Source organism: Xenopus laevis, chromosome 9_10L (assembly GCF_017654675.1).
Source record: "Xenopus laevis strain J_2021 chromosome 9_10L, Xenopus_laevis_v10.1, whole genome shotgun sequence".
Classification (NCBI taxonomy): Eukaryota; Metazoa; Chordata; class Amphibia; order Anura; family Pipidae; genus Xenopus; species Xenopus laevis.
This window is the reverse complement of record NC_054387.1, coordinates 128193238-128207424: the sequence shown is the minus strand read 5'-3', so window position 1 is coordinate 128207424 and position 14187 is coordinate 128193238. Positions and strand designations below refer to the sequence as shown.

The 14187-nt window shown below is 39.1% G+C and overlaps 1 protein-coding gene across 5 annotated transcripts in view; it reads left to right on the top strand.

Annotated features, from left to right (window-relative positions):
* Positions 1-636: 636 nt before the first annotated feature.
* LOC108701742 (putative leucine-rich repeat-containing protein DDB_G0290503) overlaps positions 637-14187 on the top strand; it is a 35987-nt gene continuing 22436 nt past the window's right edge. For 4 of the 5 annotated variants that reach the window (XM_041575856.1, XM_041575855.1, XM_041575854.1 and 1 more), the window contains exons 1-5: positions 637-780; positions 3979-4229; positions 6588-6773; positions 10153-10229; positions 12528-12858. In XM_041575856.1, the coding sequence (XP_041431790.1) occupies positions 764-780; positions 3979-4229; positions 6588-6773; positions 10153-10229; positions 12528-12858 (862 nt within the window). In that variant the 5' untranslated portion in view covers positions 637-763. The remainder of the gene's footprint in view (positions 781-3978; positions 4230-6587; positions 6774-10152; positions 10230-12527; positions 12859-14187) is intronic. The other variant, XM_041575852.1, reaches the window with a different exon arrangement.

Sequence of the window (14187 nt, the reverse complement as noted above, 5' to 3'; positions counted from 1 at the left end):
CGACTTATCTCTCTAGAGGTTCAGGTCCCTCTAGGTCACATGATTTTACTGGTGCCTTGTTGTACCCAGACTCCAGATAGGTCAGACACCAGGAGCCAAAGCCTTCTCACTCACTATACCAGAGTGTGACAGGAAGTGGTCATAACACCTCCTGGCCAATAGCACAACTATGCAAATTACAACTAGCTACATGGGCATCTGCCCAGCAACTAGGGAGATCAGGAAGTGTAGGGATTTAAAGCCATAGGAGCACATTAACCTTATGAGTCCCTACAAAACATTTGGATTATTTGGATAAAATGGAGTCTATGGGAGACAACCTTTCCATAAGTCAGAGCTGTCTGGATAATGGATTTCTGGATAACGGATCCCATACCACTTTACTTTTTAAATTCCATCCTATTGTATTGAGCATAAACGAAGAGTTCCAATGGGAGACAAGTTTTTGGATAGCACCAGATGTATCTTATTATTCCTGGCACTAGACCTACTAGCACTTTTACGTTACACCCCGTTGTATAAAGACAACACACACACACACCCCTGGGCACAAGCTGGAATTGAGACAAATGAACATTCCAAGCAAGAGATTGTTACACAAGCACAGGGGAAGTACATGCAGCCCAACCCAATATGAAAGAGAATGAAAGTGAAAGTTGATTAAAAGATTCCCGGCAGCTCAGCCTCATACTGACACAATGAGACGGAAGGACAGACGAGAGGAAGTGTAATACAGACATACAGAGGAACCTGGATACAAACAATGAGTGGGAACACCAGGTAAGATTATTGTGCTGTAAATATTACAGGCCCAGAAGATTCACTGCTGTTACTACTGTTATTACTATAGGCCCCAGGACTGAGCTGCCTTGTGATTAAGTTCTGTTTTATTACAGGCCCCACAGCTGAAACTGTCCTTAAAGGGCCCAGGATCTCTGTGTGTGAAATTCCTAAGCACCTATGTATATTATTATTACAGGTATGGGACCTGTTGTCCAGAATGTCCAGGACCTGACCTTGGGTTTCCCGGATAACAGATCTGTATGTAATTTGGATCTTCATACACTAGAAAATCATGTAAACATTAAATAAACCCAATGGTTTTGCTTACAATAAGGATTAATTATATCTTATTTGGGATCAAGTACAGGTATTGGATCCATTATACAGAAACCCATTATCCAGAAAGCTCCAAATTACGGAATGGCTCCCATAGACTCAATTTTATCCAAATAATCCAAATTTTTAAAAATGATTTCCTTTTTCTGTGTAATAATAAAACAGTAGCTTGAACTTGATCCCAACTAAGATATAATTAATCCTTATTGGAAGCAACACCAGCCTATTGGGTTTATTTCATGTTTACATGATTTTCTAGTAGACTTAAGGTATGAAGATCCAAATTACAGAAAGATCCAGTATCCAGAAAAAAATTGATCCTGACCATTCTGGATAACAGGTCCCATACCGGTACAAGCTGCTGTTTTATTATTACAGAGCAAGAGGAAATCATTTTTAAGAATTTGGATTATTTGGATAAAATCTATGGGAGACGGCCTTTCCATAATTCAGAGCTTTCTGGATGACAGGTTTCCAGATAATGGGTCCCATACCTGTATCATATAACTTTCCCTGTCTGTATGTGTAAATTAGTTGTGAACCCACCCAAATTTAGGATGAAATATTTTGAGCTAAACACTCTGCTAATAGTTAATGGCTCAGCCAAAACACTCTACAAATTAAAAGGGGTCCTGTATCCAAAATCTGCTTTAGCAAAAGTCAGTTACCCTGCAGGTTGGTTAGTCCACTGACTTCTATAACTTTAGGGCTTATTTACATCCACAGAGAGCAAAGTGCAGTTTGGAGTGCAATCACCATGTTTTTTCTCTATAATGCACCATTCCCCCCCCCCCCACAATTCTGGTATCATATTGGATGTGAATGGGCACTTTGCTTGACACAATTGCGTCTGGTTCACCAAAATTAACGCAACTATGTGTGCATTTCATCGCAAAGCCGGTGAAATGGAGTCAAATATTTTCTAAGTCTGTCTGTTGTAATTTCCAGTGGCGTTAGCTTTGGTGTTTGGCATGCAACTGACTATTGATGGGTGAATAAATTCGACAGGCATGGATTTGCGGCAAATTAATTAGCAAAACTGCGGCGAAAATTCGCTGACAAAAAAATCGACGGGACAAAAAGATTGTCGTGCATTTAATTGTCGCTCGTCAAACTTTTTCGGATGCCCATTGACTTAAATGCAATTCGCAATTTTTTTGTCTTTTTGCAAATATTTCGGTAGATTTGTGAATTTTTCGGCAAAGCGAAACACCACAGATTCACCCATTACTACAACTGTCATATACTTTTGGCACAACTGTGCGGTGGTGATTGACGCAGAGTGCTGGAGGAACCCTGGAGTTGCTGCCTGGTCAGGAAGTGGCAGTAGCTCCAGTGAGTTCCTCTGTATCAATAGACGCGGCAGTGCTCAGTTTAGAATGGAAGGCAGGAAGTACTAAGCGGTGCCAAAAGCAACTATAGGGAAGTGCAAGAAGCACATTTTAATACAAATTTTTATTTGCCTTCTTCTTCTGACTCTTTCCAGCTTTCAAATGGGGGTCACTGACCCCATCTAAAAACAAATGCTCTGTAAGGCTACAAATGTATTGTTATTGCTACTTTTTATTGCTCATCTTTCTATCCAGGCCTCTCCTATTCATATTCCAGTATCTTATTCAAATCAGTGCATGGTTGCTAGGGGAATTTGGACCCTAGCAACCAAATGGCTAAAAATTTCAAACTGTACAGTTGCTGAATAAAAAGCTAAATAAATCAAAAACTAGGGATGCACCGAATCCAGGATTCGGTTTGGGATTCGGCCTTTTTCAGCAGGATTCAGATTCGGCCGAATCCTTCTGCCTGGCCGATCCGAATCCTAATTTGCATATGTAAATTAGGGGCGGGTAGGGGAATCACGTGACTTTTCGTCACAATAGAAGATTTGTTTTCCACTTTTTCCTTTCCTGCGCCTATTTTGCTTATGCAATTAGGATTCGGTTCGGTATTCGGCCGAATCTTTCACCAAAGATACGGGGATTCGGCTGAAACCCAAATAGTGGATTTGGTGCATCCCTATGAAAAACCATAAATAATAAAAAAAAGAAAAACCAATTGCAAATTATCTCAGAATATAACCATACTAAAGGTTAATTTAAAGGTGAACAACCCTTTAATGAAAGTGATGCTACACTCAACTTACTGCAGGGCGAAGGGCAAGTCGCGCACTGAACTTGCAGGCGTTAATGAGTACTATTGTTTCAGGAGTCAGAACCCGCAGAGCAGAGAATGTAAACAAGCAGAGAATGACATCAATAAAATTTGAAAATCCACTTCACACGTGCGCTCAAATCCTACAACCTCTTAGTATTATTATTATTAATATTATGCAGGCTTAATTCCTGGAGCGCTCAACCTTTTACTGGTGCAAAAGCCCCAAACCTATCCCTTAATTCAAGATATTCAATGTGCATTCATAGTGTACAGGTCACCCACCGCTTCTGGTCTCTGGCCCGGGCCGAACGCGCAGCTTTGGGAGGCTTTCACAACCGATACGATATCCTTGCCACGTGCACTCGACAGATCAAAACAGATTTATTGACCAGATATTTTCCCTAACGCGTTTCGTGTGATCCTACACATACTCATATGAGTACCCGTGGGATCACACAAAACGCGTTAGAGAAAATGTCTGGTCAATAAGTCTGGTTTACTTCACCGCTGCCTACTACGCCGCAAAGATATCGTATCGGTCAATAAAAATGGCACATACAAGTAACATTAATTCCACTGGAAATGTTAAATAAATGTATAAGGAAAAGTTGTTTAGAATGGCATTTTTTGTAATCCAGGGGAGGTGATCCTCTTGATGGCGTAGCAGTGGTAGATATTCAGCCTTTTCTAATGATTTCTTCCTTATAGTCAACAACAGATTGTGGGAATCACATCCCAGTGCACTAAAACTGAGCTAAAATGTCTAATGGACCTGCTCATCCCTAATGTCTCCAATGTGAGATATATTCCAGTCAGAAAGGATGACGTGTGGAAGGAGGAGGTGGACAAATGTTCATTAGTGATCTTACATCACAGCACTAAACATGGGCGGCTTAACATCACTGATACACAAGGCTCCCTCTATAATGAACAACTCCTCTACTTAAGCAAAAATCTTGGTAAGAGCCATTTTACACTTATTGCCCAAAACCTCTGTTATTGTACTTAACATTGTATAACTTTGTTTTCTTATTACCGGTTTATCAGTTGTAATTTATAGAGCAGGTATTACCCACAATCATGAAAGAGCTGTTATATCTGTCAACTCACAAGTAGAATTGACTGGTCTTTTGTCATAAAGCAAATATCTAATGAGTTGCTATGGGTTACAAGACCTGCCTCAGCACTTGCCCCTTTGCATCTGTTATTACTTTATCCCTTTGGAATGAAGATTTTAAGACCATGTGATCTTGGTCCTCTAATCCACTCATTTTATTGTGTAACCTTTGTTTGTTAAATTCTCTGCTTGTCAAAATATGATTTAAAGAGATTAATTGATCCACGATGTTAAAGGGGAAACATGAGGAAACATGTTTTTTTTCAGCAGAAAATCATTGAAATCTGTTTTTCAAAACAGATTTTTTTTATATTTAATTTTGAAATCTGACATGGGGCTAGACATATTGTCAGTTTCCCAGCTTCCCCCAGTCATGTGAATTGTGCTCTGATAAACCTCAGTCACTCTTTACTTCTGTACTGCAAGTTGGAGTGATATCACCCCCTCCCTCCCCCCCCCAGCAGCCAAACAACAGAACAATGGGAAGGTAACCAGATAATAGCTCCTTAACACAAGATAACAGCTGCCTGGTAGATCTAAGAACAACACTCAATAGTAAAATCCAGGTCCCACTGAGACACATTCAGTTACATTGAGTAGTAGAAACAACAGCCTGCCAGAAAGCAGTTCCATCCTAAAGTGCTGGCTCTTTCTGAAAGCACATGACTTGAGATGCACCTACACACCAATATTACAACTAAAAAAATACACTTGCTGGTTCAGGAATTAAATTTTATATTATAGAGTGAAATATTTGCAGTGTAAACAGTGTCATTTAGAAATAAAAACTACATCATACAAATAATGATAGAATCCCTTTAACACATCTGTTTTTCGTAAACATTCAAAAACATATTCAGAGCTGGGCCAAGTAGTAGGCAATACTACTCAGCATCAAACTGGGGTGTCCAGGCCAACATTAGGGCCCCTCACCCCAGTCATGGGCCTCATGCCCCAGGTCTGGGTCAGCAGGGCCCTTGAGAGCGGGGGACAATATGTTTTTCTCGGTGTGCCTGCCAGCCAAGTCCTACCCTGATACTAGTTAATGTAAAAAAGTTGGGGAGCAACATAAGCCTGAAAAAAAATCCCTGGGGGTGCCAAATAAGGACAGCGATTGGCTATTCAGTAGCCCCTATGTGGGCTGGCAGCCTACAGGAGGTTCTGTTTGGCAGTACATCTGGTTTTTATACAACCGAAACTTGCCTTCAAGCCTGGAATTCAAAAATAATCACCTGCCACTGCAAGGGGTTGGAGAGCAACATTTTGAGCCACTAGTTGGGTATCCCTGCACTACACATTACTGAGGAAATTCAGTTTTGCATTGACATTGCAATCTGTAGGGATCATTTAAAAAGTGTGCAATGCAATGTGCAATGTACACTTTTTATGCACTTTGCACATTGCCTTGTTTAAAGAATATAATGATGCTTCTGTTCAGCAGTGCTGTTTCCATAAGGGTGGTGGAGTGATGGGAGACACATAGGTGGAATGTAGGTAGAGAGCAGCAGAGACTCTGTCTTTACTACCTGTCCAAGGCTGGTTTGCACCGACTGAAGCTTTGGTCTACATCTTGCTCTGGATTTTTTATCCAAAATGAGGTGCAGAGAACAGCCTAATCGAGGTCATTATAACTGAGCCCTTTTGTATTCTTCATTAAAGGAGAAGTGAAGGCTTGCAGCACTTGGGGGAGCCAAATGTTAGGCACCACAAAGTGATTGTAGTTACTTACCTGAAACCCTGGGCCAGTGCTCCTATCAGCAGAAAACCGCACCAGGTTATACCAGTGAGCACCACGGAGCGATCCTTTTCCGGCTTCTTCTTTCTTCAAATTTCCCGGGGCAGACGCATGCGCAGTAGCACGAAGTAAGCGACTTTTTTGTTCATTCGGCTTTTCACTCTAATGCACATGCACAACCATGAGAAGAAAGAAGAAGCCGGAAGAGAAGTGTTCCATGGTGCTCACTGGTATAACCCCAGGCTGGTGCAGTTTTCTGCTGATAGGAGCACCAGCCCCGGGTTTCAGGGAGGTCAATACATTCACTTGGGGGTGCCTAACATTTGGCACCCCCAAGTGCACCAAGCCTTTTCTTCTCCTTTAAATTGAATTCCAGTTATCTGCCACCGGCTTTTAAATCTCATTTTCAATGACATGTTTAGTAATACAGCCATTATTTCTTTTTTTATATTATATGTTCCACAGGCCCCAGCCGAGTTCTGGTTGTACTGGATGATCTGGAGTTTACTGATGAAGATGAAAAGAAGATCATTCTGTGTTCCCAGCCCCAAATTGCACTCTGTTCCTCTCAGCTTCTCCTGATTCCAAAGAATGACAAGGAGACTGCGTATTTTAGCAACATCGATCAAATATTTGAGTTTCTGAAAGGGGGTAACATATTTTAATCTCCTTGCAGATAATTTAACTGTGGCCAATAATATACTCATAACTTTTAAAAAGTAGTACCAAAGCATGCTTGTAGATAAAAAATATAAGTTTATTCCATATTATAAAAAGTCAAACATTCCGCCTATGACGGAATTACGCATTTCATGCTTACCTAGCACTATCTCAGAGATTGCCTATGACTAAGTGCTAGGTAAGCATGAAACGCGTTAGGCGTCATAGGGGGAATGTTTGACTTTTTATATTATGGAATAAACTTATATTTTTTATCTACAAGCATGCTTTGGGACTATTTTTCAAAAGTTATGGTTGTACCTCTGTTTGGCCACTGTTTCCCAGCGTGCTACAATAATCTTTACTACGCCTTTAATCCAAGGTAACTAATTGTTTTCAATAATATGCTCAACCCTATTTATTGAGCATGGTAAATAAATTGGGCCTTAACAATGTGACCAAATTCACTTGGTTGGTTGGTCCCTTCATGTTACCCACAACTGCAGAACTAAATCAAACTAAATGCTGCCGCTACAGAGTTCAAATTACCTCTTTGGGGAGATATTATTTGCTGTCTGTTATGGCAGACATAAGACAGATTTATTTTTAGTTTTCTTACATTGTAATTATTTTCTAAAAAGTATGTTTTGACCCTTTCTCCCCTTTCATACTTCCGAGTAGCAGCTCAGGACGCCGAGTCGTTGACCTTCCTAAATACAAAATATATTTAATATATCGATGCCTCTCTGTCTCCGTTGTCAATCCTCTGGCCACTTGCACCTCAAAACAAAAAATCCAGCACAGGGGTTTAAAGGGGAAGTTCAGCTACAGGTTAACTTTTATTATGTTATAGATTGGCCTATTCCTAGCAGCCTTTCAGTTCATCTCAATCAGAGCCGCATTAAGACTAAACAGGGCCCTAGGAAAGGTAGTGCTTGTGGACCCCCCCCCACCTCGAACCACCTATAGCAGGGGTCCCCAACCTTTTTCATCTGTGAGCAACATTCAGATGTAAAAAGAGTTGGGGAGCAACACAAGCAGGAAACATGTTCCTGGGTGGTGCCAAATAAGGGCTGTGATTGGCTATTGATGGCCCCTATGTGGACTGGCAGCCTACAGGAGACTCTGTTTGGCAGTACCTCTGGTTTTTATGCAACTAAAACTTGCCTCCAAGCCAGGAATTTAAAAATAATCACCTGATTTGAGGCCACTGAGAGCAACATCCAAGGAGTTGGGGAGCAACATGTTGCTCACGAGCTACTGATTGGGGATCACTGACCTATAGTTACAGTTGTAGAAGAAGCACTGCTATGCTAGTGCATACCTCCCAACATTTTGGAAATAGAAAGGGATAAAAAAAAGTTGCCGTGTGGCAACATTTTTTGACCACGCCCATTTTGGTGGCCACACCCCCTAATTACCATGTTCATTTTACAAAATTTGGCAGGTTATGAAAGTTTCAACATATTTCTGTGTTTTTTTTCAGTTATTACAGTTCTGCACAGTCCCACTCCCAGAGACCCTTTACAAATTATTTTGCCCCAAATAATGTTATTGTAGGTTTTTTTTTGTAGTTTGTTTTCTCAGTTGTGTCTGCCCCCCTCCCTGCAACAGTTCAACAGTCCCACATACAAGCCCAGCAGCCCTACAGACCCTTTTCAATTTTACCCCCAGATCACTTTCAAATGGTTACAGCACAGCCTGTCCTGACTACCCCCTCCTCCCCCTCACAAGCCAGTCACAGTCCCACTCCCAGAGACCCTTTACAAATTACTTTGCCCCCAAATAATTTTTTTGTTGGTTTTTTTTTGTAGTTTTTTGAAACTTTTTTTTCTCAGTTCTGTCCGCCCCCTCCCTGCAACAGTTAAACAGTCCGACTCCCACACAAGCTCCCCCTCACAAGCCAGTCAGACAGTCCCACTCTTCAAAAATATACTAAAACAATTAAAAAATTCAGCCTGCAGCAGGCACTGCCACAGTGGCTGCACAGACTGACTAGAACAATAAATAGGCTGCAAGGCAAACACAGATTTAGAGACAGAGAGGAACTCCTAACACGATGAACTTTAGGTGCCAACTGTAGTGCTCCTTGCGCACACCCAGCCTTTTATTACCTTTGGCAATCCTCCCCAGTGATGCAATGGTGTCATGAGCGCGTGACGTCAGCACGCAACATGCACGACGTTCTCACGCCATGGGCGTCACTACGCCACAACATCGATGTGCTATTAGGAGGGCCTGGAACCCGGAACATTTCATAGCTGTTATCCAGGCCCGGGCCCCTAGAGCTACGTGGGCCCTAGGCAGGTCTTGGGCGCCTAGCGGGTAATCCAGCCCTGATCTCAATTTTTTATTTTGTATAGTTTTTGTATTTTGCATTCCTCTTCTGACTTTTTTTTGCAACTAAAAAATTAATTGTCCATAGACTTCAATGCATTTTGGCAAATGTTCGTCGTTTCACACATTTTTGGCAAAATAGGTCAGATCTGCCCATCATTAGTCCTCTCCTATTCATATTCCAGTCTCTTATTCAATCCATTGACTAGTTATTAAGTTAAATTGGACCCTAGCAATCAGATAGCTGCAAAAATTCCAAACTAGAAAACTGCTGCACAAAAAGCTAAATATATATATATATATATATAAAAAAAAAAAAAACCACACACACAAATAATAAAAAATTAAAACCAATTACAAATAGTCTCAGAATATCATTCTCTACTAAAAGTTAAAGGGGTTGTTCACCTTTATGTTAACTTTTTGTATGACAAAAACATTGATGTTTTTAGACAATTTGCAAAATATTTTTTTCTGGTTTTTGAGTATTTTAGCATTTTATTCAGCAGCTCTCCTGTTTGCAATTTCAGCAATCTGATGGCTAGGATCCAAATTCCCCTAGCAACCATGCATTGATTTAAATAAGAGACTGGAATAAGAATAGGAGAGGCCTGAAAAGAATGATGAGTAATAACAATACATTTGTAGCCTTACAGAGCATTTGTTTTTTAGATGGGGTCACTGACCCCCATCTGAAAGCTGGAAAGAGACAAAGAAAAAGGCAAATATTTAAAAAAATTATATAAAAATAAATAATGAAGACCAATTGAAAATTTGCTTAGAATTGACCATAACACAGTGAACTGTTTCCCTTTTAATTGCCAACATTTGCAAATATTACCGTGTTTCTGACTTTGCAAATAAGCCACACGGCTTTGCACCCAAGTGATGTTTCTCAATGGAGAGTGAATGTTACATACAGTAAAATTATTATTATTACATCTGCTAATAAGAAATACCATCCTCCCGCTAAATATAATTCTAATCACATTTCTCTCTCATTGCTTCTTTTGATCTTGTGAAATAAAATCAGTGGAGAAAGTATCAGAAGAAATATCAGAAGACAAAGCAAAAGTACCTTCCAACTTACCTTCCAACCGTACACAGCCGGTAAGTGACCCTTGTGGTTTGGTAGTTGGCCCAGATCAAGATAACTGCTGTTTTTTCACTGTACTGATACTCAGAATTTTCAATCATAAGGGTCTCATATTGTTATTGTGATACTGACATTTGTAGGAAATGTCCAAAATCTATTCCTTATTAATAATAAACTACAGTTGTGTTATCATCTTGAACACTCCCGGACTCCCTTGTGTAACACAAACACAGACTATTACTGCTACTTCCACTCAATAAGTGTTCTAAAAATACTCTCTCTTTCTTTTATCATTATTACTCACACCCAGGGGCACATTTACCTAGAGTCGAATATTGAGGGTTAATTAACCCTCGATATTCGACCGTCGAAGTAATATCCTTCGACTTCGAATATCGAAGTCAAAGGATTTTGCTCTATTCCTACGATCGAAGGAATAATCGTTCGGTCGAACGATTAAACCCTTCGAATTGAACGATTCGAAGGATTTTAATCCATCGATCGAAGGATATTCCTTCGATCAGGAAATTGTTAGGAAGCCTATGGGGACCTTCCCCATAGGCTAACATTGGCCTCGGTAGGTTTTAGGTGGCGAACTAGGGGGTCGAAGAAATTTTTAAAGAGACAGTACTTTGACTATCGAATAGTCGAACGATTTTTAGTACAAATCGTTCGATTCGAAGTCGAAGGTCATAGTCGAAGTAGCCCATTCGATGGTCGAAGTAGCCATATTCAACCCATTCGAAATTCGAACAATTTTTCCTCTATTCCTTCACTCAAACTAAGTAAATGGGCCCCCCAGTGTCGGATTGGGATGCCTGGGGCCCACCAGAAAACCTATGGCCACAGGCCCACTCTCCAAACTATTTTTCCTTCTTTGTCATTCACTTTCTTTATTCTTTTAATCACTTCTCCTCAAATATTATCATCAGTCTACTCTTCAATTTCTTCTCTTTATTCTTATATAGAAATGGGGCAATTGCTGTTGTATAGGCATACAAGGCAAATAGTTGGCTGAGCAGAAGGGCCCACTGACACTTGGGCCCACCGGGAGTTTTCCTTGTATCCCTGTGGGCCAGTCCGACACTGCTCACACCAGATTTATCATCAATCTTACAGTATATCTGAATATATGAGCTCCTTAGTCAAGTCACACTTAGGGACAGATTTATTAAGGTTCAAATTGTAAATTTGAATTCAAATTTTCGAGTTGGATTTTTGGTGAAAATTCACAAATTTGAGTTGGGAATATTTCAAACTTGAATTTGAGATTCAGCATACCTTAACCCTGGGAACAACTCAAATTCGATATTACACCACCTAACACCTGACAAGTTCATGTAGAAGTCAATGGCAGAGATCCAGTGACCCATTTGAAGATGTTAATCGCCTTCCTGACATTTGAGTTCCTGATTCGTGTTTAGTCTAATTTAATTCAAATTCAGGTTTTAGGGTCTGTAATATTCTTTCAAGTTTTAGACATTCGAGTTTTTTCTTCAATAAGTTACTATTCGAGTTTTGAGGTCATTCAAGTTCATTCAAGGTAAAAAAAACTCTATAACTTGACCTTTAATAAATTTGCCCCTTATTGTGTACCGGTATTGATTGTGATGTATGTAACTCCATATGTTCTATGTATAGAATTCATGTTATTTAGTTATATAATCACATTTACTTAACAGTGCTACGCAATATGTTGGCGCTATATAAATACATGTTAATAATAATTGTGACTCACCCTTTTCAGATTTACAAGATTTTCTTAGCCTTTAGACTAAAGTATAGTTAATTTAAGTTTACTAAATATGCAGAGACATTGACCTGATTCTGATCTCAGAAATGTGTTTTGCAATATAACCACACTTATATATGACCAGAGCAAATAAACCGTGTTCTAATACAATTAATTTCCAGATCATATGAGATACTAGAGACTTTTTTTGCAAACCCAGCCCCAAGGGCTGTAGTAATTGTGTAAAAACCCATCATAATGTACATAAGCCCAAGTTGTAGTGAATGTGTATAATTCTTTTCCACAAATAGACTGAAATTCTATTTCATTTTGGTTTTCTTTATTAGTGTTATTTTTCAAGCTCACACTTTTTCCTGCTGCAAGAAACCCAGCCTTACTGTGTCTCTGTATTGTATTGCAAATTGAGGACTCATGCTCATGACTCATCAGCCAATTAGAGGACGGGAAATTAGTCAGTGACTCAAAGCATCAGTATGTTGGTTGCAGGCAAAGAAAAAAATGTTAGGTTGCAAGAAAGCATCCCTGATTTCTCAAATGATCTGGTAACTTCATATTTCAGGTAACAGGCAGTGTGGCTGAACCATCCAACAGGAAAAATTCAAAGCAGAGCATTCCATGTTCTCAAAAGCATTCAGTCAGTATCTTCTCCAGAGCTGCAAAGAGTACTTACACTTGGCTCATGGATCTACTGCAAAGTGAAGACTTTGGAAGCCTAGTCAAGGAGGTCCATTCGGTGGAAATATCCAATAATTATTCACAGTTTTTATCCACCATAAATAACTGCACGTTTGCCATTCTCTATCATACCCTCAAATTTGGGAGGATAAATATCACCGATGTTCCAGATTCCATATACGACAAAGAGCTGAAAGATTTATTTAATAGCTTTGGTAAGTGTCTGTTCATTGTTTCCACCATCAAAGCCTCCCATATATCCAGAATATAGTACTGAATATGTTGCATTTGTCTTATTACTTTAATATGTGACCTGTCATGCCCAGCCCTTTGTTTAATATTGTGTGCAGCTCTGGGGTCATTGAAATGTTGGGTGTGTGCCTCTAAAAAATATTGTAGAACCTGAGCAGTAATTGTAGGGATAAATTTAGTAAAATTTTTCAAAACTTGGTTAAGAGTTTTTCACAGTGGCATGTTTTTTTTCTCGATCGACTAGGGTAAAAACTAGGGTAAAGTTGTGGGGGGAAAAATTTGATTGCTATAAATATCACATCATTCTACTAATTTTCAATGAACCAATAAAACTCAAAGAAATGTTGAAAATACACCTCTCAGTTTCTATAGAAGCTCAACAGGTTTTAGCTGTTAGAATATTATAGATTTTCTTCTACGGATTCATCTTGAAATTCAAGTTTGAAATTCTATTCTTGATTTAATGCCAAGATTTTCTTAAATTTGAATACATTTGACTCAGGAAGTCCCGTTTATCAACATTCTTATTATAGTGGGTTTAGAGATTTTTGAAACCATGGAAAAACTAATTTTCTCTAAAACCACGTATGCCATATAATTTATTAAAAGATCAGAATATAAAACGCTTGAACAAAATAACACAGAACGATCTGAATAAGGCAACGAAAAAAACCTATAATCTTTAAACTAAAGAGTTGTACAGAATGGTACAGTTGGATAAGGATAGCTCCAATTTACTTCTAAATGACCATGACAGCTTTTAGATAGTAAACTTTTGTATAAGAGTTTTACTTGTTTTTAACGCTTAATTGGTAAAATGAAATATATGAACATTAGTGTTGTGCAGTAGTAATGTAACCTGTTTTTAAACAGTCACCCACTCTAAAAGCCCTGTCACACACTGTTGGCCTTATTTATCAAAGTCTGCATTTTTCTGATTGGACTAGAATCCACGATTGGACCTTATTTATTAATTTTAAAAAAAATCGCAATTTAATTGGATCAGGACAAACACGAAAAAATGTAGCAAAAATCAGATTCGTAAGTTTTTTCCCAAAAAAAAATTTGGATTTTTGCAGATTTTCGGGCTAATTCCAGCGCAGACCACAGAAACTTCCAAATAGGATAGGGACCTCTCCCATTGACTTATATAAAATCTCGGTAGGTTGGAGATGCCGGATTTTTGGATTCAGACTTGTTGCAGCATTGGGCTTTAATAAATCCCAAAAATTTTTTGTTTAATTTATAGTCAAAAAAACTCGAATTATTTGATTCAGACTATTATAAATTGC